The sequence below is a fragment of the Phaseolus vulgaris genome, chromosome 1, assembly GCF_000499845.2.
Source record: "Phaseolus vulgaris cultivar G19833 chromosome 1, P. vulgaris v2.0, whole genome shotgun sequence".
Lineage (NCBI taxonomy): Eukaryota > Viridiplantae > Streptophyta > Magnoliopsida > Fabales > Fabaceae > Phaseolus > Phaseolus vulgaris.
In genome coordinates this window covers 50981527-51006922 of record NC_023759.2, presented here as the reverse complement: position 1 = coordinate 51006922, position 25396 = coordinate 50981527, and the positions used below count along the sequence as shown (strand labels likewise).

Genomic DNA, 25396 nt, shown 5'->3' with positions numbered 1-25396 from the left:
AAAAAGGAGAGGAAGACATATAATAGAGAAGTCAACTAAAAGAAGAGTAGTGTGACAGTGAGAGTCAGCAGGTCTTCCCAAAGGTGCTGATGCATCAACATCTGTTCACACCTCTAAATTCTTCTTCATTGCAACCTTTGAAACCTAACAAATTTCATCACCATCACATTTTTTTTATCTATGTTTCTTCATTTCACTTTACTAATAATCTTTCACATGCTCCAAATTCAAACATGAAATAATTGAATTTACAGCTTCATTCTTCTTTGTTACACACTTATGTTACCTTAATTAGTAATTGTTTCACACTACTGAAGAGAAAAGATAACAGAAAAAACGACAAAAGAAAAAAGTTAACAGTAGAGGAACGTTTTGTTTGAGGATTGTCAATGCTCTGAATTAATTGGGGATTGAAAATAAGATAAACTAAAAGTGGAATCTCACCGAATCTTCATCTAAGATATTATGTATCAGTGCGCCAGTGGGGTGGACTTGTGCTTGTAGGGTCTTCAATTCTATATCATCAACTTGTTCATTCCTCAGGTCTGTGTTTGTGTTTGGAAGATAAAGTTCTTAATCAAATTTGGGATTCTATCTGGTAGCCGTGATAGTCGAGTTGTGTAAACATAAGAATAAGAAGATTTTTTAAAACGGTAGAATAGATCATATTGAAATTTTTACGTGTAAATGAAGGTGTAGTCACAAAGTTCACGAGATAAAATTTTTGTATTTTGATTGGTGTCTTTCGTCTTTGGTACAAAACGTCGTGGTTTTTCTGCCTCGTATCTTTTTTTTGTGATTCGTTTATGGACGTGCCTCATTGCCTGGTGCAAACAACATACGAAAGTGTGTCTGTAAATTTTTTTCAGCGCAATACGGATCCATAATGAAATTGCAGAAATTAGACCGGAATTTTACAAGTTTCGATAGAGGATAACCTTGGTTTGTACAGAAAAATTCTTCCGGAATAACAAATAGTTTTTTTTTGTATTAGATCTCTTAAAATATTTAAAAGTTTATGTTGAATTGTATAGCGTGTTTGTTTTATGTGTTATGGTTTGCACGCGTTTTGAGATTTGTATAAGGTTGAAATATGGCTTAAATAACTTCACAGTATTTATATTTGTATTTTGCCGATAAAAAATAATGTATTTGTATTTGTATCAGTCAAGAATCTGAACCAAACATGCATTTATACTTCACAGTTATCACTTCATAGAGTGTGGTGGGAACTGCAATTTCTCCAATTCTAGCTCAACTTCTTTCAATTCACGCGATTGAGTACTATGCCACCGGGTAAAACCTCTCTCTTCATGCTTTTCACTACTCGTTGCTTCCTTCTGCTTCAATTTTACTATGGATTATAGATGCTTGATCCAATTTTAACAATGTTGTGTTGTGGCTGGATTCACGGTGATACTGAAATTCGTGGCAAAACGCATCGCGTGCTTTGACTGTCTTCTGTTTGCTGTAAAGTTTGACTTGGTTTGATTTTTTACTGTGAGGTGTTGCTAGTTTAGGCTTTGCACCTTTTTTGGGTGGAAATTTATGGTTGGTTTTGGTACAGTACGGTATAGCGTACCTTTGAGATGGAACTTTTACTTCACGGACCAAATCGTTGTCCTTTCAGCTCACATGGGGGAATAATGGTATTGCTGTAATACAGATATAAAAAAGAGGATGGTGAGTTCTTACTTCTTGGTTTACCAGCAGAGAGGATAGTGCCCCCAAATTTCTGCATGATTCCCGTGTCGGCACAAATGAAGAGATAATGGAAGAGGGAACAAAAGGATGAGTTCTGAATTGGTGGACTAATTTGATATGATCATGGCAGGTTTGGAGTATAACATCGATGATCTGTTCCAAGAAGCTAGGAAGCGATGGCTCAAGCCTGTGGAAGTGCTTTGCATTTTACGGAATTACGACATGTGCGAGCTTACCCACCAGCCCCCTCATCAGCCAGCTGGTAATGTCCGTTTGGTGTTTGTTGAAATTTGTGAAAGAAATGAAGCACATTTTTTATGTCTCTCGTTTGTTATTTGATTATGTGTTACTGAATGTCTGTTACCACTTGACTTTCTCAACAGGTGGATCCCTATATCTGTTTAATAAAAGAGTCACGCGTTTCTTCCGTAAAGATGGTCATAACTGGCGGAAGAAAAGAGATGGAAGAACTGTGGGAGAAGCACATGAACGGCTTAAGGTCTTGTGAACATTTTGTTCTAGGCTGTCCTTCTATTCTGAGACATCTGTTTGTCTTGCTGCAGATCATGTCAGCCACTACTATCTGCCCACTTTTGGCACGCTATATGTTTTATGCAAATGCTCCAATTTGGATCAAACTCCTTCGTTTTAGTCTTAGATAAGAACTATACTGAAAAAAGTAAAAGATGAAAATGTAGTAATTGTACCGTTCTTACTAACAGCTTGAAGTTTTCATACCAATTGTAATTAGAGCTTCTTCTACTTCATCACTGAACTTTTTATTTGAGGAAATTGAATAATAATTTTAACATTGTTGAAGAAGAAATATTCATATCTCACACATGTTGAATAAATATTATTTGAAAATAATTAAATATCTTCATTGGAAATTTCATATTTCAATATGTCTCCTAATATGCCCTGTACCATAGATAGCTTCCACAAAACTTTAGAAAAAAAAGTATGTGTTTAGTTTGTCTAGCACTCTTTATGAGCATGAGCTGTCATATCATTGAGATGTAACCGATTTGTTGTTAAATATTTTTACTCATGTTGAGCATTTTTCTCTTTTGAATATATTTCTCTTATTTTTGCTATATTGATGTTTTCATGCCAACATTTGTTTAGTGATAGAATTTTCTGTATTTCAAACTCTCAATCGATTGGTACTAATCTTCGTGATTAGGTTGGAAATGAAGAAATCCTAAACTGCTACTATGCACATGGAGAGGAGAACCGTACTTTTCAGAGACGTAGCTATTGGATATTGGAGCCGTGAGTAATTTTTAACCATTAGTTTGATGCAGACTATATTATGATTACTTATACTTGATTTTTCTTTCAAGATCCAAATACAAACTTACGGAGCTCATAACAGAGGCAACTTTAATTACCACGAATAAATTGTCTTGATTGCAAAATAAATTAACTTTCAGTATATGTAAATACTATTAAGATGGGTCCATTTATATGCCAATATGTTATTGTTGTGCATGTTCGTATTTGCTCAAACATTATTGTTTCTTGACAGGGAATATGAGCATATTGTTCTGGTGCATTATAGAGAAACAAGTAAGGTGAGTTCCCAAAACATGATATCAGATAAACATGGTACTTGCGGCTTATTATGTGTGAAAAGGTTCCTTTTAGTGCAACACATCTCATTGACCTACACTCCTCCCCTGTTTCTGAAAACTAAAATGTTAGTTTAAGCACATCCTCCCTTTTTGGTGTTCATGATAGGGTGAGACTGGTAGCTAGCTAGGTATGAATTACTAAGATAGAAAACAGAAAAGGAAAAGAGACAAAGAAACATCAGTTAATTCTCATTCCTGTCTACAACCCTGGGTGCCTACCCTTAAATAACCTAATAACATGGATTGGGCAGCTCATTTAGGAAAAACAACAATTTAAAGGAAAAAAATTTAGTCATTACAATCCATAATCTTTGGCCTAATAAGGTTTGATGATGGCTACGTTGGGCCTGGTCAAGTTGTGGGCTGGAGGCCCATCAGTTCAGGTTTGAAACTTAAATAATTTAGTTCATTTGTTTTCTTATGAAATTTCAACCCTTTGTAGTATTTCTTATGAAATTTCAACCCTTTGTAGTATTTCTTATGAATACTTCATTTTGTATTCTTTTAATGCTTTATTTTCTGTAAATGACTTACATGGTAGTCCTTGAGCTGTTTATATTTCTTCCATAAGTTCAATTCTGTTTCTCTCTCTCTCTCCCTCTCATTTTTCAGTTTTAAAACTCTACAGTAAATAAACATGATGACATGACTCCAGAAAGACAAATTTACAATTAGAGATTGGAATCAATTGAAAATTGGGAATTGAAAACAAAACAAAAGGCCTGGAAAAGGAAGGTGCCACAAACAAGGTTTGATAAGCTTAAGGATGATCGCCACAAAGATTAGTAAAATCGTAATAAGATAACAAGATGTAGGGAAGAACCCTAGAAAAGAGACATCCTCATTTCTTTGTCAAAAACATCTGTATATCATTTTCTGTGTTCCAAAATATTTAAATAAAAGTTTAGTTTTAGGTTGTCGTTTGTAAGTAGATAAAAAAAAAAAAATCCCTATATCACAACACAAGCAAAACTAATTTGCCCTAGTGGTTAAGTGAAGTCTGTTCAAAGTGTCGAGCCTTGTTGGTCCTCCAAATAGGTACATCAAAGAGCTAAAATTGTGATGAATCAGACATTTGCAATATCTTAACTTCTTGAAACTTTGTTCACATCCAACTTTTCAAATGTACTTCTCTTGATATTTAGTGACCCCCACTCCGTCCACCGCTTATTTCAAAGCGGCTAGTTTTATGATTATTATTTAGTGTTGTTATTGAAGACACATATTCTATTGCACTGTTACTTTCTGGAACTAAATACTTCATTTTCTGATTGTGTGTGACCTCAAATGGAGATATATTCAAATCTCATTTAAATCATCATTTTGTTGATTCACTGAATTGCAATTATCTGGTCACGTTCATCTTTTTGAAGCAGTAGATTGTTTCATTGTACTGCTGTTAGCAGTGAGAGAGCACTATCTTTGGGATCAAACAAGGTTTCAAAAGTATATTCCAGGAGAAATAAACTGTACGAATAGCTAGAGGATCAGGTGTTACAAAAGCAGTTAGGAGGTTTGGTAGTTAAATAGGGGAAACTGTAATGGAAAGGGGGCTACTGTGGAAACATAACGGAAACTGGTACACTCTCAGTTTAAAGGGACATTGTGTTCCTTGCAAGACAAATTCTTCTCTTGTATATCACTCGTTAGATAACAGTTTCACTCTTTCTTTCACATCTGCTCTTATATTTTCTATTTTCTTAATTTGTTCACTGCTTGGGAATTGTATCAGGAATTTGAGGTTGAGTTTGGCATTACGATTTACACTCTCATTTTTGCAGGGGAAATCCAATTCTGAACCTGTCACACAATTGTCATCGGGTTCCTCTCTTGTTTTTAGTCAGAGTCACAGCCTGTATACTGCTCAAAATCCAGGGACATCATCCGTGTTTGGAGATTCATGTGAACCTAATCTCAATTTCTCTAGTCCTGGGTCTTTAGAAGTTACATCTGAAGCACAAGCCTTGCGCCAATTGGAAAAAGAGCTGAATATAAATGAGGACAGCTTCAGTGAAAGGTTGTCTGAACAAAATGATCAAGGGCAACTTTTTGTTATGTATAGTGAAGGACAAGGTAATTTAGACAAACTTAAGCTGTTCAGAATTACTGTTTTTTTATCGGAGGGAGTGGATAAAATTAATATAAGTGAAGCATTTGAGTTATTATCCCTATTTTATGTTTTTACCTTGTATTGTGTTTGGGTTTGTTCAGTTATAGATGTTTGTCTTCAACCTATTCAACATATGCTAGTGGCTTCTTCCAGTCTCACAACTAATATGCTGTGACTGTTGTTGGGTTAAATTTATAACATACATGCTTATTTTTAAGTTGTCCAACGGTACCCTTCTTTATGATAGAATTTCTTTGAGTGAAACCTAAGTCCCCCCAATTGTTATATGCTGGTTGCTTCAAGTGAATCTTAAAAAAGTGGTGACGATTATTATGAATATGGAAACCAGAAAAGGAAAAAGTTTGAAACAGCAGCCTCGCAATTAGGTTTCTTGTATCTCAAATCACTCTAGGAGGAATTGAAGGAATCTTCATATTATGTTTAACCAAGCAGAACATTTTTCAAATATTTAATGCACAGAACTCTATATATTGCATGATATGTAAATCTTGTTTATCCTCTTTTTTGCTTGAAAAAATAAATTAAAGAAGTGTTCCGATTTTACTGATATTGATTATTGAAATTTGCTAAATCTCTACAAGCCTTTATGAATCTGTATTATTCACTAAGTTGGGTTACAACATGTATACACGAAATCTAAAAGATAAACTACATATATGATCTTATGTAAAATATAAACTACTTATGTGATTCCAATCAACACTCCCTTTCAAGCTTAAGCATGTGTCTTCTCATATAGTTATCCTCGGACCCTGGAAGGATTTACTCAATATGTCTACAAGTTGTTCATTAGAATATACAAATTTAGTCTTGATGATGTCAGAAAGGACGCCAACCTCTATATATTTAGTCCTTTTGTGAAGATCGAACTTGAGGAAAAGTATAAAGTTTATTGGTTATAACAAGCAAGTTCCATAGGACCTGTCTCACAAGCAAACCCTTTAGCCATACAAGTTTGCAAGTCGTATCAGCCATAGCATGATATCCTGCTTCAATACATGACCTTGCAACCACAAACTGTTTCTTACTTTTCCTTGAGATCAAGTTACCTACAATAAAAAAATAAACTGCATATCTAGTCTGCTCTCATTTAAAAGATACACTACATGTCGGATTACATCAACAAAGATTTTGTTGTTAATTAGTTATTCCTCCCCTCAAACTTTTGTTTTTCAAAACTTTCAAATTCTGCTTTAGATCAGATTCAATTTAGTTCACAAGTTCTTTATAGGTTGTTTTTGGTACTCCTTATTGTAATTAAACAGAAACTGTAAAGAGAGGAAAGCAAAATCTTCTGAAATTAGTGTATTTTCTGTAGATAACAGTGACACATACTATCATGACTCAATTGATGATTGTCCTGATGGAAAAGAAAAAACTATATACTGGACCGAGGTGCTTGAAGCATTCCAGCCCTTACCTGTGACCAATATACCAGATCAATATGTATATGAGGCATTTGAAAATGTGAGTATTCCTAATAAATACTTCATGCTGTTAAGAGTTTATAATCGATGTTTGCTGAAGTTTCCAAATAAATTACGTAGTTTTGCATCTCTTGAAACAATTTTATCATTTAAAACTGTCACTTCAATGCTATTTATTTGTGTTCATTTTTCTTCTGCTTCTTACGAAGAAATAAAATCTCTATTCTTAAAACAGGAAGAGTCATTATTTTCTTCAGGAAGGGAAATGATTGCCAACGTGGAAAACAATCAGTGGCTAAACTCCAACAGTAATAATGTTGAGAACTGTATGACTTATTTCTACCTTAAATTACTTGGTCATTTCCCTTCTTTTGCATATCATGAAATTTTCTCCATCTCTCTGATGTCCCATATCACCAGCTGTTTTTCCACTTCCTCAAGGCAACAATGGAGTCAAATTTCCTCTATGTTCTCTGGTAGAAACTCCCGTAACTATCTCTGACTACTATGAACCATTTTTTGACCAAACCCAAATTCAAGAACCTCTTGGTGGTGTAGATTCAAGCTTGACTGTTGAACAGAAACAGAAATTTACTATTAGGGCAGTCTCCCCAGAATACTGCTATGCCACTGAGACTACAAAGGTTTGTCTTTTAATTTCAGTATTTATTATGTCCTACGCGAAGATATATGACTTAGTGAATGTTGTCAACTGAATGATGGATTGTCATGCTTTTTGGTGCTTACTAAGCTTTACCTACGTTCCTGAAGACTTCTAAATCAATACACTGCATAGTTCAAATATGTATGGATTTTTGGTATCATGTAATTATATATCTAATAATTAGGGAGTTGTCATACAAACTCTTTGATCTTAATTTCAATACTTAACCATTTGAGACATATACTTTATCTTTAGTGTCTTTCCTATTGAATTGTTATTGTTTTGCGTATAATATGATATAGATACTATTGTTGTTGTCATTTGAATCCTAAATTCTCAAGTTATATGTGTAGGTTATCATTATTGGATCATTTCTCTATCATCACTTGGATTCTACCTGGGCCTGTATGTTTGGTGATGTTGAAGTTCCTGCTGAGATTATTCAGGATGGCGTAATTTGTTGTGAAGCTCCATCCAATCTTGTTGGAAAGGTTAATCTGTGCGTTACTTCCGGAAATAGGGTGCCTTGCAGTGAAGTGAGTGAGTTTGAGTTTCGAAATAAGACTACTAGTTGCACTCGCTGCAATTCGTTGGAAACAGAAGATGGTAGAAGTCCAGAAGATCTGCTATTACTTGTTCGATTTGCGGAGATGCTCCACTCTGCTTCAACAACAGAATCTGGAAGTCATCTTTCAACAGAACAGAAAGATAGTGATGATTCATGGAGCCATATTATTGACACTCTCCTAGTTGGCACTGGAAAATCATCTGATACTGTTAACTGGCTTCTAGAAGAGCTGCTGAAGGATAAGCTGCAGCACTGGCTCTCTAACCGATCCAATGAAAGAGATGAAGGGACAGACTGTTCTTTGTCCAAGAAAGAGCAGGGGATTATACACATGGTTTCTGGGTTGGGTTTTGAGTGGGCCCTGAACCCCATTCTCAATTGCGGTGTGAATATAAATTTCCGTGACATCAATGGATGGACCGCCCTTCATTGGGCTGCACGGTTTGGGAGGTAATAGAAAACTGATATGCAATAGTGTTATCACCTTTTTTTTTTCAAAATCCTTCAATAAAATATAACATTGAAATATTAAAAAGAGTCATATAAGCAAAAAAATCTCAAATATCCTTGATCATGAGACATATAATTATCACTATAAATAAGAACGACAATGCAACTGTAGTAATTAATATTGACATAATAGAATAAAATCTGTTTAGAAATATGTACTTCATCCTTGGGAGAAGGGAATATAAATACAAAGAAAGAGAACAAGGACAATTAAAACCTGTATGTAATACCTAGCCTGTAAGTCACATGTTAGAAATTGATGACTGCATTTAAGATGTGATGTAACAGGATTTTTCTATCATTCTTGAAAAACATGCATATTAAGCCAAGCAAAATGTTTATTTATTTTTTATTTCAAAAAAGAAGCCTTTTCCCACTATCTATCTGGTATCAACTACATTAATTCAATTATCAAATTGTGCTGGACCTGTAACCGATTTTTCAGAAATGTCATTTTGAATCGGTGTTTTTAAAAGGTATCTGTTGGAGCTTTATTTTCTCTTTCCTTGTCTCTATGGATAAGACTGACCTCCATATAATTAATTCATCTTACCTGGTAACCTGGGTCTCATTGGTCTTCTACATCGTAGGCCAAACTCTTTTCTCGATTGTTGGAGATCCCACATCGACTAGAGATAAGGACATTTTATTGTATATAAGTGAGTGCAAACCTCAACCTCATGAACCGGTTTTATGGGGTTGAGTTAGGCTTAAAGTCCACTTTGTAATACCGATGATCATATCAAGATTAAACCCTTGCTTTTAGAAGTCTTTATAAATTATCTGTTCAATTCTAAGTCTTCTGGATATTGTGTCACAAATATTTCATTCCATGATAGGGAAAAAATGGTTGCTTCACTTATTGCTTCTGGTGCATCTGCTGGAGCGGTGACAGATCCAAGTTCACAAAATCCAAGCGGTGAAACTGCTGCATCTGTTGCAGCCTCCCATGGCCATAAGGGACTAGCAGGTTATCTTTCTGAGGTAGACCTAACCAGCCACTTGTCATCCCTCACATTGACAGGGAGTAAGATTTCTAAAGGACCTTCTGAGCTTGCAGCCGAGTTAACTGTCTGTAGTGTCTCTAAAGAAAATCTTGTGGCCAGTGAGGATCAGGTTTCACTAAAAGCTTCCTTGGATGCTGTCAGAAATGCAGCTCAGGCAGCTGCACGGATACAAGATGCTTTTCGTGCACATTCTTTTAGAAAACGGAAACAAAGAGAAGCTGCAGCTGCTGTGGCACGTCTAGAGGGATATTGTATTAGTCCAGGTTGCAATGATGATAACATTTCAGTGCTTTCTGCCATGTCAAAACTTAGTTCTCGGAGCTTGGGTGATTGCAATTTAGCTGCCTTGTCGATTCAGAAGAGATATCGAGGTTGGAAAGATCGCAAACAATTCTTAGCATTGCGCCAGAAAGTAGTTAAGATACAGGTAACTGTAAATAATTGTTATTACAGTTTTACCATACTAATTCCAAGAATTCTGCATGTATGTAGATATTGGCACTGTAAAAGTATAGAAACTTTGTAAAGTGAATAAATTTGTTCATAAATTGGAGGGAATGGGGAGATGAAAGCTATAACTAAACATAGACATCAAGAACTTCCTATTAACCTTGGCTTTTCTATATTTATTTGGGCAGGCCATTGTAAGGGGTTACCAGGCTCGGAAGCAATACAAGATAATATTATGGGCAGTTGGAATCTATAATAAGGTTGTGCTACGATGGAGGAGAAAACGCGTTGGTATAAGTAGTGTCCGGCAAGAAATGGATTCAAATGAAGAAGGAAGTGATGATGAAGATTTTCTCAACGTGTTCCGAAAAGAGAAAGTAAATGCAGCAATTGAGAAGGCTTTGAAGCGGGTGCTTTCCATGGTCCGTCATGACGATGCTCGTCACCAATACAGGCGCTTACTTTCATTGTATCGTCAAGCCAAGGTAATTAGTTAGTAAAATCTAAGTATCTAAGTATTATGATTAAAGCTTTCACTGTTCTTTTCTTTACTGTTAGAATCAGATATATGATAAATGGAACGCTTGCAAGTAGCAACACCATAGTCTCTTTCGACACACTGGTGTGTCTCATAAAATAATATGATCCCATTCTTTTTAGTTGGGTCAGCATCATGAGGTCTTCTACTCAGACGATAGCAGTGTCTTATAAAGTCAACCCAAAATTATTAGGACTTAACATGCTTTTTATATATAAAAGCTTTCATGTTAAACATTACTATACAATTTGACATCTCAGTTAGATTGATACATCAAATAATAACAATTATACAATTTGACATCTCAGTTAGATTGATACATCAAATAATAACAATTATACAATTTGACATCTCAGTTAGATTGATACATCAAGTAATAACAATTATACAATTTGACATCTCAGTTAGATTGATACATCAAGTAATAACAATCATCTCGTCATGAAATGAAACAAAGTATTAAGGACTTAACATGCTTGAAGCTAGCATTTAGCAATGTTGTTTTTGTATGTGAGGAGAGGTTCCCTGTTTTATGCAATGCATGAGTTGTTGATTCTTTTACAGACTGAAAGTGAGAGCACAATTGATGAAGCACCGTTATCAACTTCGGAAGAGGATGTTTTCCATATAGAAGACGATGATTTGAATACGTTATTGGATAAGGTTTGGGCTTCGGAAGAGGATGGTTTCAATATGGATGCTTTCAGTATGATAGACAATGATTTGAGTCAGTCATCGTGGGAAAAGTATTGGAGTTAGGAATATTTATTTCTCTTTGGTGATAATTTTCTGGCTTATTTGGTCTGTGTACTTGATGTGTAGAATATAAGCCTGATTGAGGTTTTAGTTTGTAAAACAGTATAGGTTGTATAGAGATAATGGCGGTGGACACTCTTTTAAATACCCTTCAATGCTTCTATTTCTTATTTATTGTTTCACTTTTCATCAGTAAAACTAGATAAAAAAAAATGTTATATTTCTGATTTTAAATTATTTAGTTTAATTTCCCATTTTGACGTGGATTTCGGATTCTATATCAATTTCACGAGTCGCATTTCGGATTATATAAAATAGATAGGCAGTGGTGATGATAAAGTTTTCATTGCTTGCAAGATGTAGCTAGTAGGAGTTCATAACTATAACTATAAGCACAAGTGTGGAAATATGTATAATTTTTAAAATTTTTAAGCACAAGTGTGGAAATATGTATAATTTTTAAAATATAAAAAATCAAATTTATATATTATTATAAATTGACAATAAAGATTTATGTAAATAATCATGTTTTAGTATTTTTAGTAGATTAAAAAGACTACATAATCATGTTTTAGTTTTTTTTAGTAGATTAAAAAAATTTGTTCTTTATTTTTATAGTAATATTAAAAATTTATAAAATAAATTTGAGTTTTTAAAAAATTAATCTATTTCTTTTTTTTAAATTTTTTTTTTTTTAAGTTTTGTTAGAATCATAATAGAATTATCAAAAATTAAATAAATATTTTTTGAATTAAACATCTTATCTATATATTCTACTAGTGTCGTGTTCGATACATGTGTCCTTACACAATCTTGAGTCTCCCACTATTAATAAAAATGTTTTTACTTCACTAATTTTCATAACTATGCTTCCCTCAATCATTACATTCGAAGAGCTAATAGATAGATAATTTGCCCTTACAATTTTCATACTCATAATAGAACATTTTATTTAGGGAATAACAGAAGATTAAATCAAACGGAATAACCTTTATATTCATATAAAGCTTAATCTGTAATCTTTAGTTCCACTTTTAGATCCGTCAAATACTAAGAAGAACAATTTTTATCCAAGAACTGTAATCTAGAGTCAACACAACAGAAGGATCGCACTTTTTCTGTGGTGAGGTTAAGTGTGGAGAAGACACGTTTGGCATGAAAAGGTAAACAAAAACATAAGGGCACGTCTCTTGTATTTTTCATTCAATTCAATTCAATAAACAAAAGCAGTGACGGTGACTGAAAACTCACAACCCACAACAATTATTTGTCTCCGGTGACCATGGAACAAGATCGAAGGCTTGAGCTCATCGATGATGCAATTCAGAAGGTTATACACGACAACAACATCACCAACAAGGCCCCAGAATCTCACCATAACAACGATGTTCAATACCAAAACGCTCTTTCCCACCTTCTCTCTGTCTCTCAGGTATCCATCATCACTGTTGCAATTCATGCCTATGCAAAACTGCTTTCAAATTTTATCCTTGGATATGGTGTTTCTCAATCTTGCTTAAAATTTTATTTTAATATTAATGGCATCTATTCAATACTTTAAATTATTGAGATTGTTGTTAACATATGGTTAATTTCTTTTAAAATTCGAATTCTATTGTATAAATTTTTTCATTATAATTGGAAAAATAAGAACACTCCATTTATATAATTTTTAATTATATAATATATAAATTCTTTTAATATTTGTTTTTAGAGACTAAGTTTGTATTTGTTTGTGTTGCATCAATATTTTGTATAAATCTATATAATATATAGATTCTTTTTATATATTTGTTTTTAGAGACTAAGTTTGTATTTCTTTATGTTGTATCAATATTCATATATTCATACTAATAAGAATTGATCGAATCAATAATATAATAATTGAGAATGGATAAGAGGCTGGTTGATCGAATTAATAATATAATAATTGAGAATGGATAAGAGGTTCGTGGACCAAGTGTTTGTATTTGTTTGTGTCTATCAATATCTATATTTGTATAATTGTTTGTATTTAATATCAATATTTGTATAATTGTTTGTATTTTTGTTTATGTCGTATCATGTGTTTGTATTGTATCAGTATCTATGTTGTATCAGTATCTATGTCGTATCAATATTCATATTTGTATTGTATTGTATCCGTTTATACTTGTCGGTGTTTGTGAGTGTTTGTGGTACATAATTGGTAACATGAATCTTTTGGCAGTTCAACGTTTTGAATGGAGAAGAGATACCAGAGCAATTTGAAGGTTCTAGATTTTCTGGGCCGGTGGCTTCTGCAATTGAGGTGACAGAAGGAGAAGATGAGGAGGGTGGAGAAAGAAGGGGAAGTGAAAATGATGAGATAATGAAAGAGCTGAAGAAGGTGAAGAGGCAGAACTTTGTGACTCATTGCCTTCTTTCAGCAATGATTGTCCTCACGGTGACTTGGCAACTATCTGAGGTCTCTCTTATTCTGCAACTCAAAGATGGACTAAGCCACCCTTTTAGATCCTTTGGAAATATGCTCAAAGGTATGGTGAAAGTCCCTGATATGAAACCCCACGAAGCTGATGACAATGAACAACTTCCTGAATCTTTATCCCTTCCTTCCATGATGATTCCAGATATGTCTCATATTGGAAACTAGTCAAACTTGTCATTTTATTGTGGGAAATGAAATGGATTTGCACTTTCCCTTCTTATGTACATTCCCACTTCTTGTACCATTTGCAAGGATTCATAGGTGTTCTGTGTTGTTTTTGGTATGGCATATCCATGCATTGCCATTGTATCTAAATTGCATATTTCCTCCACTTCTATTTCGACAAGTTTTTTCAGAAATACTTCCAGAAAACATGAACTTTCTTATAACTTAAAATTAACTTTTTTTTTAAATTGTAAGCTAATTTTAACTTTATTTATTTTATTTTAAAAATGCTTATGGAGTAGTTTGTTAAAGAAGACTCTTCATTCATCTGCTTTTGAAAATGTGATAAACTTCGTTGCAGAAAAGTACGATAGCTTCAAAGCTCCTCGTGTAGTGTGATGAAAATCACGGTGGAAAGTGATTTTTGTCTTCACTGTCTATTCAAATACAGTAAAAATTAACCATAGCAGTGCATTCTGACACCAAATTTAACACCTGTGCCTGCAAAATTTTTACATTGCTCTAATGATGCTTTGAAATGACTCTTTGACAAAGAGTTGTATACTCATGATGATGTGATAGATTTAAATATAAATATATATAATAAAGTATAAATTTATAATTAAATGATATAAAAAATAATAATATTAAAGATTATAATGTAGTTATATAAAAATTCTGCATTTTCAATTTTTTAAAGCTCAGGGGTAGTGGTCGATAGTTTGAAACTAGTCAAGGAAAATCAAACTATGGCAAGCTCACTCATCACGATGGAAAGGAAAACAAACATTTAAATTAGGTGACAAAATCAAATATAACAAAATACAAGACATTGCACAAACAAACTTTATGAGGAATATTCAGAGTAAATATATCAAAGTTGAGAGACCTTCCAATTTTCATCAATTTTTCACCATTTATCCTTGAGAGCGTTTTGACCAATCGCAACAAAAAAATTCCAAACAAAAGAAGCACAATTATGCGTTCAACACGAACCAAAAAGAACCCATTCTCAAATGAAAATGTCTGAAGCAAAACAGCTGTAGGCAAGAACTAATACTTGGGGTTATCCTCATAATCAATCATGCATAGTTCAACCGAAATATGTCATTCAACACATAATAGCTTCCCTGCGGTGTAGGCATCAAATGGAACATCTGAGAACAAAAAGATAAACAAACATGGTTTAGTCATCTCGAATAATAATTAATAACATAAAGTGGTAATTAGTAGATTCGCAGACAAATTAAATCAGAAAATTAACATAGTTCAATCCATGATCATTTGATTTCAAGTTACACCTATGCTTCTACGGCAAATAATTGCAGTTCTATCTCTGAGCAATAATAATTGCCAATTGCAATTTGTAATCATATCAAACCCTTCTCTTCCTCCTTCACATAATCTCAAACACCTTCATCTATTACCAAAAAACATGTGCTAGATACTCCTCCATACTATGCGAGAGAGACACCCTCAGAGGAATTCAAGAGGAGCAATTCACGAGTCAACAAACACATCCTACAACCAGTAAGTGTTCAGGAAGATGGAGTTATCAGACTCAACACTCCCAAGTGGAAAACCATCCACACAACACTTGTTTACTCTAGAAATTCAACTTCATCCAGGCATCAATTCCAAGCTTCCAGAACGAGGTGAACTTGAATCACGCATAAACAATGAATAAACAAAACCCGATTCATTCAGATAAGCTAATTTTTTTTCTTCAATGAGAAGGTAGGGATAAATTTATCCGATCAAAACCTAAACCCTAATTCGTTCTGGGATAAAGTATAACAGATTAGATCCATTAGAAAACCCTAATAATCAGATTAGTGGAAGAAGTACCTGGCTGAACTTGAGGGCGTGCTGTTCGCCGGCAAGCTGAAGGTTGCCGCTGACGAAGACGAGCATGCCGGCGCTGACGCCGGAGGGCTGGCAATCGACGGTGGTGATGGAGTGCTGGCACTGGTTGAAGGGAAGGGAAGTGAGCTTGGCGACGATGTTGTGGGAGCCTTGGATCTTCTGGCCTTCGAAGGAGAGCATGGAACCTTCCTGATACAGATTCGCCAGATTGTTACGGTTGGCATCGAAGGTGGAATAATAATGCTCCACGAATGCCTTTGCCACTGCGTCTGGATCCATTTCTTCTGCTTCTCTTTCTTCTCTTTCTCTTTCTGTTTCTTCTGCTTCTTCTGCTTCACTTTCACGCGCACACACTCTCTTTTCTAATTTCTACTAAAACCACACAACAACACCAATACCATCTATTCAACTTCCTACCCAATTTCTTCCTGCACCATATCACTTTTAACCACACCCTATAATATTTTTTAAATTTCCAAAATTATCCTTATTCTGGATTCGAAAATCCAGAAATAATAAATATAATTCAAAACTAAAAGAAATAAAACGATCCGAAACACAAAACTGAAAGATAAATTTTTCTGAAATTCAAAAATGTGTTCCCAATAAAAGGTTTTGAAAGTAATTTTTACCTACACATTCTTTTTTATTTAAGATTATTTATGTCATTTTGGTGATTTGTTATTTTCAATATTAAGGTGGTACATTCCTTTTATTTAAGGTTACTTTTGTCGTTTTTGTGAGATTTTTGTTATTTTCAATATTAAGGTTATTTTTGTCATTGTGAAAGGGTATTTTTGTCATTTCCAATAACAGATTGGGTGTGCGTGGTGAAATTGATGTGGTGCAGGAGAAATTGCCAACTTCCCATACTTAATTGGACTGGACTGACCTTCCGGGTTAAATGACTGACCCGCAAGTCCAAACTTAAATACCTATCTTATCATAGTTTTATTTATTTAACATTTTGTTTTTTTTTATTCCTTTCTCTTTTTCTTCCTTCCTCAGCCAAACTATGTTTTTTATATGAATCAAACCATGATATTATGAACAAGAATCGTCTATGAATTACCAACACCTATTAGTTAAAGGGATAGGAACATAATTTTTTAGTAAAACCTTAGGTTTATTTTTATTCTTTTATTAAAAAATAGATACTCTTCCCATTGAAGTGTGGAAAGCTTTTAAAACCTATTATTTGACAGTCTACAGCTACTAATTGAGAAGTCACTGTAAAATTTGAAAGGATTTTATCCAAAACCAAGGTTTCATCATCTGAATACCCAAATGACAGCAGAACATTTCGCAGTGTCAAAGGTTTCATATATGGTTTAGACATTAGAAACATTAGACGAGGTATAAGAATGAGTTTCCTCCTAGCGCAAAATCTAGTTTACCACTGATTATGTAATGGCACTTAGACTCATAGTAGGTCATCATCACCTGTTCTTCACAACCTTGCAGAGTTGTGAATTTAGCAACGATATTGCTAGCAATTACAGGGATACATTGAATATGAAAACTATATTTACTTCCATCCAGAAGGAAGATCCTGGGTCCTCCTCCCATAGCACACAAACAAGAACAAAAAATTAAAACCATACACTTAGTGAAAGCAAAAAGAAACTTGAGTTCTATATCATCACCTTTTACCAAGGTGTTCCAAGGATAAGGCATTCCCAACACATCCAAAGTAGTGTTCACATGCCTCTGAGAGTATGAAAAGACATGAATCACAAACCCATATTATTTTTCAACTACTTTGTTAAACCAGCAATGAACATTAGGATTACGTACAACACCCCAAAAGGCCGGCAAATTGCAGAGAACTACAAAGAGCGGAGGGGAAAAATGACAGGCCATTGCTGTTAAGAGATACAAACTAAATCATGCCACCGCTGTCAGGCATGGATGAAATGCAGTACCACAAGCTATCCACTGTCGTTTTCTCCCACGCGGCACCACACACCCAGGAACCTTCAGCCATTCTTTCCTTGCTATGTTGTAAGTAACCAATCTATTCATTTGTTTCGATCTCAGTGACAACATGAGCAAGCCTTTGTTCCCCAGGCAAGTCATTCTAACGTGCTTCCCATAAAAGTCCAAGCACCATATGTTTGGCATTCTGTCAACCTCCTTCCACAATAGTGTCATTTTCTGCAGCTCCCATATGCATACACAAGTAGCTGCATTCTTTGTGAGCAAACCCACAAGCATGATCTGGCCATCACACTCGGCCAGAGTGTGATCCGTCAGATGCAATGGCGCTGGGATTATATATTGTTTCCAAACCCCAGTTGCCATATCATAAGAAACAATCCCTTCTGGGTCTGATCGCATGAAGTAAAGCATGCTATCAATAGAGACAGCTTGAGACCTGAAGTTGAGCGACAGTGGCAGCTTCATACCTGCAGGCATGTTTCCAGGACGTATCCAAGAATTTCTGACTGAGTCATAAACTTCATATTCCCCATCACAACCCACCCATAAGATCTTGTAGCCTGAACCAGCTGAGTTTCCATTTATTGTCATCCCTACAGCAACACGAGACCAGACCTTAACTGATCGAGCTGGCAACTCCTTGAAGGATTGAGTCAGTGGGTTACAAACAAAGAAGTTCCGATGACCAATGTCAAGAAAGCAAACTAAACCACCAGCAGAAGCCACGGGTAAAACAATCAATTTTGTGGGCGGTGTTGATATAGTTGGGTGGTGCCATTTTTTCAAAGAAGGGTCGTACATAGCTCCCGAATTCACGTTTTCATGGGTAATGGTGTAAAACCATGGATTTGCTTGTGTAACTTCAGTACAATGCTGAGAAAAACTTTGAGAAGTCAGCATGGAATTCCACTGCCGGCATACAGAGCGGAAGCGGAAAAATGTAGCAATGGGAAGTCGCGCAATCACAGCCTCAAATAAATCTTCAGGGAAATTTTTCCAAATTTCTTGTTCCATGACTTCAGCTGAACAGGATCGTCCAGATGATTTTCCCCTGCTTCTATCTCTACGAGACTTCTTAGTAGGTGGAGGCTTCACAGGTTCTGACATCCTGAAACTGCCAGACTTTCCTGCTGTCACTACAAGGCCACAAAAGTCATCTACAGAGCTATCTTCAATGTCAAGGGAGGTCCATCTGTGAAAAATGCAAACAATTTCATATTTCTTATGCTTCCTGACATTAAGTGTCAAAAATGCAATCGCACACACAAATAGCATTTGAGGGAGGAGGAGACATGTTTGAAATTTCTGATTTGTCAGAGTACCAATCACACTTAAAAAAGTTATACAAGGCGGCAGCAGAACGAGACTTGACTACTGATGAAACAGTATAGTTAAAGGATCAAGAGCATTTAAAAGAAGTATCAGTTCACACATGTTTTCCATTAATTTGCACAAGCAAAACTGCCCTGCGGGAAGTATCTTAATGTGTAGGTAACAATAATTAATTTACAACATCCCAGTGGATACACTAGAGTACTCCACTTAGATCCTGCTAGAATAAACTTCTCTGTAATCAGTTATAGAAGAAAATATGAAAGTAAAATGAATTAATCGTCTCTCAAAAATTAAAATCAACTTATGCACTTCAACTTCCACAAAATCTCTCTCATTTGACTTCTCCAAGAGCTGAGTACATAAAAACTGATTATAAATTTATAGAAGAAAATTTATTCATTTTGCTTTTCATTTTATTTTCCTAAAAGTGCTCGATGGGAAGTTTATCCTAAAAAGGCCCTAAATAACAACAACAATAGTTTTATCCAATTAGATGAGATTGGTTACATTACATGGATCACGTGACCCCATGACTTGGTTAAAAACAAAATTCTCAGATGTGCCTGAAACAGACATTTTCAAAAGCATATAACTGTAAAAGAATTGAAAATTCCTCCCTATACGTGGTGTATAAGAGTAATGTAGCAGATATCTTTACTCTAGTATCTAGGGTTTTGGGTGAGTAAACAAACAGTGCTTCTGGGGAATCCTATATTAATTTTCGTTATATAAAATCAATATTTATTAAACATGGTGCCTCTAAGGTGCTATTTACAAAATAATTGATTAAACCTGATAGAAAGAATGTAAAATACAAGTAATCACCCTCACAATTGTCATCTCTTCATTACAACATCCCTTTTTCTAGTGATATGCATCCTCGGGTCAGAAGTTACTAAAGTATTTAACTTCAGTTTGTCATACCAACAAATTCAAAAAAAATTGGTCCATCTACTATGTGTGTTTGTTTCCCAATATTGACAACTGTTCCACGCATTAAAATAAACTCAAGGTGACTACAAGAGTTTGGCAGATTACCGTTCATTGGGATTTGACCGTTTTCTCAAACACACCCTATATGTCCATCAGATTATTTCAAGGAAATATAATAAAAAAATGCTTTAGATGGAAATCGTTAGCTGACTTGATTTTCTGCAAATGGTTAGCTGAAAACTCCATTCAGTTATATCTAATTGACCACACAAGGAATATGACAAGGTGAGAATTGCCAATACAAAATCTGCCTTTGTGTGATGATATTATGACACAAAAAATGCACAAAATCCAGAAAATTGATGTCTAACCTACCAAGAAACACATTAGAAGCAGTAGATGTTCAAATATAAAACATTCAATAGTTAAAACAAACAATCAAGTAATCTGACTGTGATCTTTGCAAGGATAGCTTACTGCTAACAGAGCCAGGTATCATATGCAGTACACTAAGACCTTGTTGAGATACTAAGAAAAAAAAAAAAAAATAGAAAAAGTCATGCATGAGCTAATCTGTAAAATATTTCTCCTTCAGCTAATCCAAAAGTTTGTTTATCCCATGTCAAAACTGCTGAATCACACAAAGGATTTAACGGCGAGATAAGTAGGGTAGGGTGTATACATGTATCATCCTCCTTGCATGTCTCCTAGATCTCTCGAACTAACAACATACATGTGTGTGTGCAAGAGAGAGATAAACCATTAAAACAATTAATTGGCATCCAAATGCAGCTCTCCCACTTTGTCCTTTTTCATGAAGCTCCAAACCCAGAAACTACACCAAGAACAGAGGATATTTTCAACAAAAAGAAGGGAAATTGCAGAGGATATGAAATTCTATGAAAAACTTATTCACAAAACGAGTTTTGGAAATATAAAAGAAAGCAAAGCGTGTGGGAAGAGAAGGCAGGAGTGTGAGAGAAACGATGAAGAAAGAAAAGTTAAAGAGCATACGAATTGGTGCATTTTAGGGTATGTGATTGCGTTGGAGAAGACATGGAAATGAGAAATTGGAGTAAATTGGCTAATTCAGACACCCACACATTACAGAGCAGAAAGGACCTAACTTACCTACCTACCATGCCGGTTAATTCACTTCAAAGACTAACAACAACAACAACATCAACATAAACATAAACATAAATAATAATCATATAAAAATGGGAAAAAGAAAGTGTTGGGCCAAAAAAAGAGGGGGTGGGGGAGAGGGGCTGAAACCTAATTGGGGAAAGAATGAAGAAACAGATCTAAGGGGGGGACCTGGGATGTTGCTGTTGTTGGTGTTGGTGTTGTTGTTGTTGTTGATGGAAGAGAAGAGTGTTGTGAGAAGGTTGAAGAATGAGAGAATGGGAATGGGAAGAGTCCAAGAGCTGCTGAAGCTGACCAATTAGCTGCTTCAGCATGGCCACCCCTTCCATGCCCCAAACACTCCCTCCCACGATTCGCCTGATTCCTCCTTCTTCTTCTTCTTCTTCTCCTTCTTCTTCTTCTTCTTCTTCTTCTCTTTCTCTCTCTTATCTTCCCCAATTCCTATTCTTTACCCACTCTTTTCCCTTTTTTTCCACCTTGCCACGCAACAATGCTCTGTTTCTTATGTTGTTATTATTATTATGCTTGGGATTTTCAAACCAAAAACCATTCAATAGCTATCAAATCAAAGATTACCAAAACTAAATGTGTCAACTAACTAGGGTTTCCGAGTATCCACCAAACTCTTTAAATATTATACTCATCAAATTAATTAATAAATTAACAAAAAAAAATTCTAAAACATGATCGAATAAATAAATAACTTTACTCTAAAACATGTTACAGAAGAAATGAAACTTATCTGTAGAGGCTAAGAAAATGAATAATGAAAATTCTTATTGATTGTTGCTAGATGTAGACATTAGATCCGAACATACAAGTGATAGGTTCCTTAAACATAGGATTTGTAAGGAATTTATATTGAATATAATAAGTGTCTTTGGTTCATCTTCCTGCACACAATATCAAGTTGCTGATGAGCTTACCAAACCGCTCTTTAAGTCAGCTTTTACTCATGTTAGAGATAAACTTATGGTAGTTATTAATCCCACCATAAGTTTAAGGAGGGATGTTAAGTATGTATGTGAATCTATCTAATGCTTGTCTTATACAGGAGTATATTTAAGGGTGTTCATAAGTTGTATTTAGTTTACTGATATACAGTATTGTTGTATTCTATAAATATACCATTGGTGGTATATTTTCATAAATACAGAATTATTGTTTTCAGATTATCAATTTTGTTTCTTCCTCTCTGTTTTCCTTACATGGTATCATCCGATTTCAGAAAATCGAGTAGTTAGTTTATACTAAAAATCACAATGTGACAACTCGACTTATCAATTAGATTAACATAGGAGTAATGGTAGGAAAACATTATTAAGGATTTGGGTTTGGACCAATGTCATTAAAAAAAAACTATAAAAGGACAGATACTCATGGTAAAAGATAATTTTTATTTTAAATCCACAAGTATCTCGATACTTCAACTGACTTGAAAGTTTGAGTGTTTTTACCAGTATGTTTTGGAACTTTTGAATTTGATAGACGGATACAGAAAAAAAAAAGACACTTAATAAAAGAATATTCAATTTCTGATATTGTAAAAACGAGAATTAAACATAATAATAGTGTTAATTTAAATTCATGGATGAAAGAAATAAAAGAAAAGAAAAGATATAGTTGATAAGGGTGATCTGATGCACAAAGTTAGGCACCGATTGCACCAAACACTTGTGTTCTCGTATGAACAATTTGTATGGATTTTATTGTTAGGCCCCAGAGCCACATTTTAGCTACTACTTCCTTTCAGAACCATTATCACGTTACCAACTTTTATCCTGTTTGGCCAATCATTTAAACAACAACGCCTAATTAAGCTTTCTTAATCTCCTCAAACACTCAACTTTAACCTCTTCATTTCCAAAACAATATAATTCATCTTTCTCTCTCATGTTTCTCTAAACAGATAATGCAGAAATTAATAGCATTTGAAGGACATTAATTTAAATTTAATTTTGATAATCCTTTTAAACATGTGTTTCCGTATCTACCAAATTCATGTGTTTTACCTACATCGGACAATCCATCCAACATGCTTAAAGAATGTGTAATCCACCATTTAGATCTAGTGCTCCTTATTTCTTTTCCATCTTTCAACCTCCATTCCACACTTTCCCATAACCTCAATTTAAAAAATACATAAACCTACATCAAAATATTGCAAAATTATTCTCTATTGCATAAGTTTAGTGATGTAGTATAAAAAGGGATCGCGAAAACTATTACTTATTTCTTTCAGTTGATTGGTCACTTGTCTTTCTTTTCCACTTAACTCAGTAATTCCACTTCGTCTTGGATACGTGTGTTCATTATCTTCTACTAACCTACTATCTCCTTCATATGTTATTGGTCGAGATGAGATTTGTAAAAGGTGTTGCGACGATCAAGTAAGTGTTTGGTATTCGGTGTCCAGTGCAATTAATTGGATTTGATTAAACAATAATTGGTTTTTTTAGCAAAGTACAAAATGTATTCAAATATTCAATATGATTCCACGAGATCTAGTTTCACTCAAGTAACAGATTCTAACCAAGTGAAAGGATCTTCTAATATATGCAAGGATCCTTTCCATTCCATTAAGAATGAAGGACTCAAAATCATCTTTAATTCATTTTAAGATACACATAAACCTAATACTGAAATCCCTAATATTTGTTCAGTTTCGCCTAATACACTTAGCTTGAATTCGATTTCTTTTGTTTAATTAGCTGGAAAATTAGGTCTGTGTATTAGTTAAAATTATGAGTTAACAAAAATGAGCTGAAAAATGATTGTAGAAAACAAATTGATCTGAAAAAGACTCACTCACGAGCACCGTGTCCCATGGGTTAGTGTTTAGCAGGGCAACGCCATAATCTGACTATGGAAATCAACGGATGATATTGTGTTTTATGGGCCCTTCTTCCACGCACACCGCACGATTGTCCTCACGGTCTTTTTCTCCCTGTATGATGAGTTATTTGGGTTGCCGAAAATACCCCTCCAAAGTGGCATTGCACATCATTCCATTTTCTTCATTCAATGGTCATTGGTGTGACGCAATAAGTAGTAATTATGAACACTCACGCTTTCCTTTCCTTTTTAAATAACTTATCCACTTTATTCTTTTCACAAATATTTTCATTTTAATTATGCTAATAACATTTGAAATTTAGCATTTGAAAATATTATGAGACTCGAACACGTCTCTTAAATGATGTATTTGTGTCAAACACACGTACTGTATTTGACACTCATAAAACATGTATTGATGAAGTGTATATTAAAAAAAAATGTCAGATTTCTGATAATTCTAGCACAATTCTAACATAATTTTAAAAAGAAAAAATACATTATTTTTCTAGAAATTCAAATTTATTGTATAAATTTTTATTATTATTACAAAAACAATAAACAAATCCTTTTGAACCAGATATGAAAAACATTTTTCTATTAAAAAAAAACTGAAACATATTTGTGTACGTAAATTTTTATTGTCAATTTATATAATTCATAATTATATAATATATAAATTTGTGTTCTCATATTTTACGTTTTAAAGATTATACGTATCTTCATATTTGTGTTATGTTGTATCAGTGTTCATATCGATGTATTCCTACATAGCTTTTTATCCTTCGTCATGCTCTTCTTTATTTTGAATGTGTAAATATGATATCTTAAAATAATTGTTTGATGTAAATAAAATATGTATTATAGAGTGTAATGAGGAATAAGAGATGCAATGAGTTAAGGTAGCCCCTCCTCTGTGACAACTTTGAGTGTGTATACCTGTCATTTCAAAGTTACTATATGATTATGTCTCACATCTTTATGTATTATTAGTCTCCATTCAACTACAAGGAACACACAAATTCTTCACCCTGGAATTCTACAATCTCTTCCAAGTTTGACCAATTTAATCCTAATTAATGGGTTCATTGGATTTTCAAAGTGTGTAAAACAAAACGTAGCAAATTTGCAGAAGGTGGAAGATAGTAGAAGCCGCAAATGAAGCATGATGCATCAACATCCAAAAAGTGGTATTTGGGAATGTGATTTGCATTTGAAGGAAGAGAATTGGAAGAAAGTGTGTTTGAATTTGAATGATTGATTGGGTTTGTGAGATGCATAAATTTGGGGTGAGTAATGATTTGGTTTTGCCT

At 34.3% G+C, this 25396-nt stretch overlaps 4 protein-coding genes and 1 long non-coding RNA gene across 8 annotated transcripts; 2 read left to right on the top strand and 3 right to left on the bottom strand.

Moving 5' to 3' along the window:
* The first annotated feature begins 1050 nt into the window (after positions 1-1050).
* Positions 1051-11626, top strand: LOC137815263 (calmodulin-binding transcription activator 4-like). 3 transcript variants are annotated; one of them, XM_068618378.1, is made up of 13 exons: positions 1051-1296; positions 1835-1966; positions 2088-2203; positions 2891-2979; positions 3236-3281; positions 5123-5414; positions 6791-6939; positions 7135-7225; positions 7320-7543; positions 7917-8581; positions 9481-10075; positions 10287-10583; positions 11201-11626. In XM_068618378.1, the coding sequence occupies exons 1-13, from the start codon at positions 1287-1289 to the stop codon at positions 11393-11395; spliced, it is 2901 nt and encodes a 966-aa protein (XP_068474479.1). In that variant the 5' UTR covers positions 1051-1286; the 3' UTR covers positions 11396-11626. The 3 variants fall into 3 exon arrangements, with proteins under 3 accessions (XP_068474479.1, XP_068474481.1, XP_068474480.1); XM_068618380.1 differs by having other exon boundaries at positions 1117-1296; positions 1667-1966; XM_068618379.1 differs by having other exon boundaries at positions 1194-1296; positions 1477-1966.
* On the bottom strand, positions 6491-7359 carry LOC137815264 (uncharacterized). Its single transcript, XR_011081720.1, has 2 exons — positions 7243-7359; positions 6491-6521 (listed from the first exon to the last, which is right to left on the bottom strand). It is a non-coding gene; the product is annotated as an uncharacterized lncRNA (long non-coding RNA).
* A 935-nt stretch (positions 11627-12561) lies between the features above and the next one.
* On the top strand, positions 12562-14218 carry LOC137815261 (uncharacterized). The gene is made up of 2 exons (XM_068618377.1): positions 12562-12824; positions 13602-14218. Exons 1-2 carry the CDS (start codon positions 12675-12677, stop codon positions 14022-14024), a joined length of 573 nt encoding a protein of 190 aa, XP_068474478.1. The 5' UTR covers positions 12562-12674; the 3' UTR covers positions 14025-14218.
* Positions 14219-14870: 652 nt separating this feature from the next.
* Positions 14871-16260, bottom strand: LOC137815278 (nuclear transport factor 2B-like). The gene is made up of 2 exons (XM_068618406.1): positions 15873-16260; positions 14871-15181 (listed from the first exon to the last, which is right to left on the bottom strand). The coding sequence occupies exons 1-2, from the start codon at positions 16167-16169 to the stop codon at positions 15107-15109; spliced, it is 372 nt and encodes a 123-aa protein (XP_068474507.1). The 5' UTR covers positions 16170-16260; the 3' UTR covers positions 14871-15106.
* A 1240-nt stretch (positions 16261-17500) lies between these two features.
* LOC137815260 (F-box only protein 6-like) lies at positions 17501-22064 on the bottom strand. Of its 2 annotated transcripts, none has more exons than XM_068618375.1 (2): positions 21420-22064; positions 17501-19023 (listed from the first exon to the last, which is right to left on the bottom strand). In XM_068618375.1, the coding sequence occupies exons 1-2, from the start codon at positions 21575-21577 to the stop codon at positions 17778-17780; spliced, it is 1404 nt and encodes a 467-aa protein (XP_068474476.1). In that variant the 5' UTR covers positions 21578-22064; the 3' UTR covers positions 17501-17777. The 2 variants fall into 2 exon arrangements, with proteins under 2 accessions (XP_068474476.1, XP_068474477.1); XM_068618376.1 differs by lacking the exon at positions 21420-22064 and adding an exon at positions 20782-20934.
* Positions 22065-25396: the final 3332 nt, after the last annotated feature.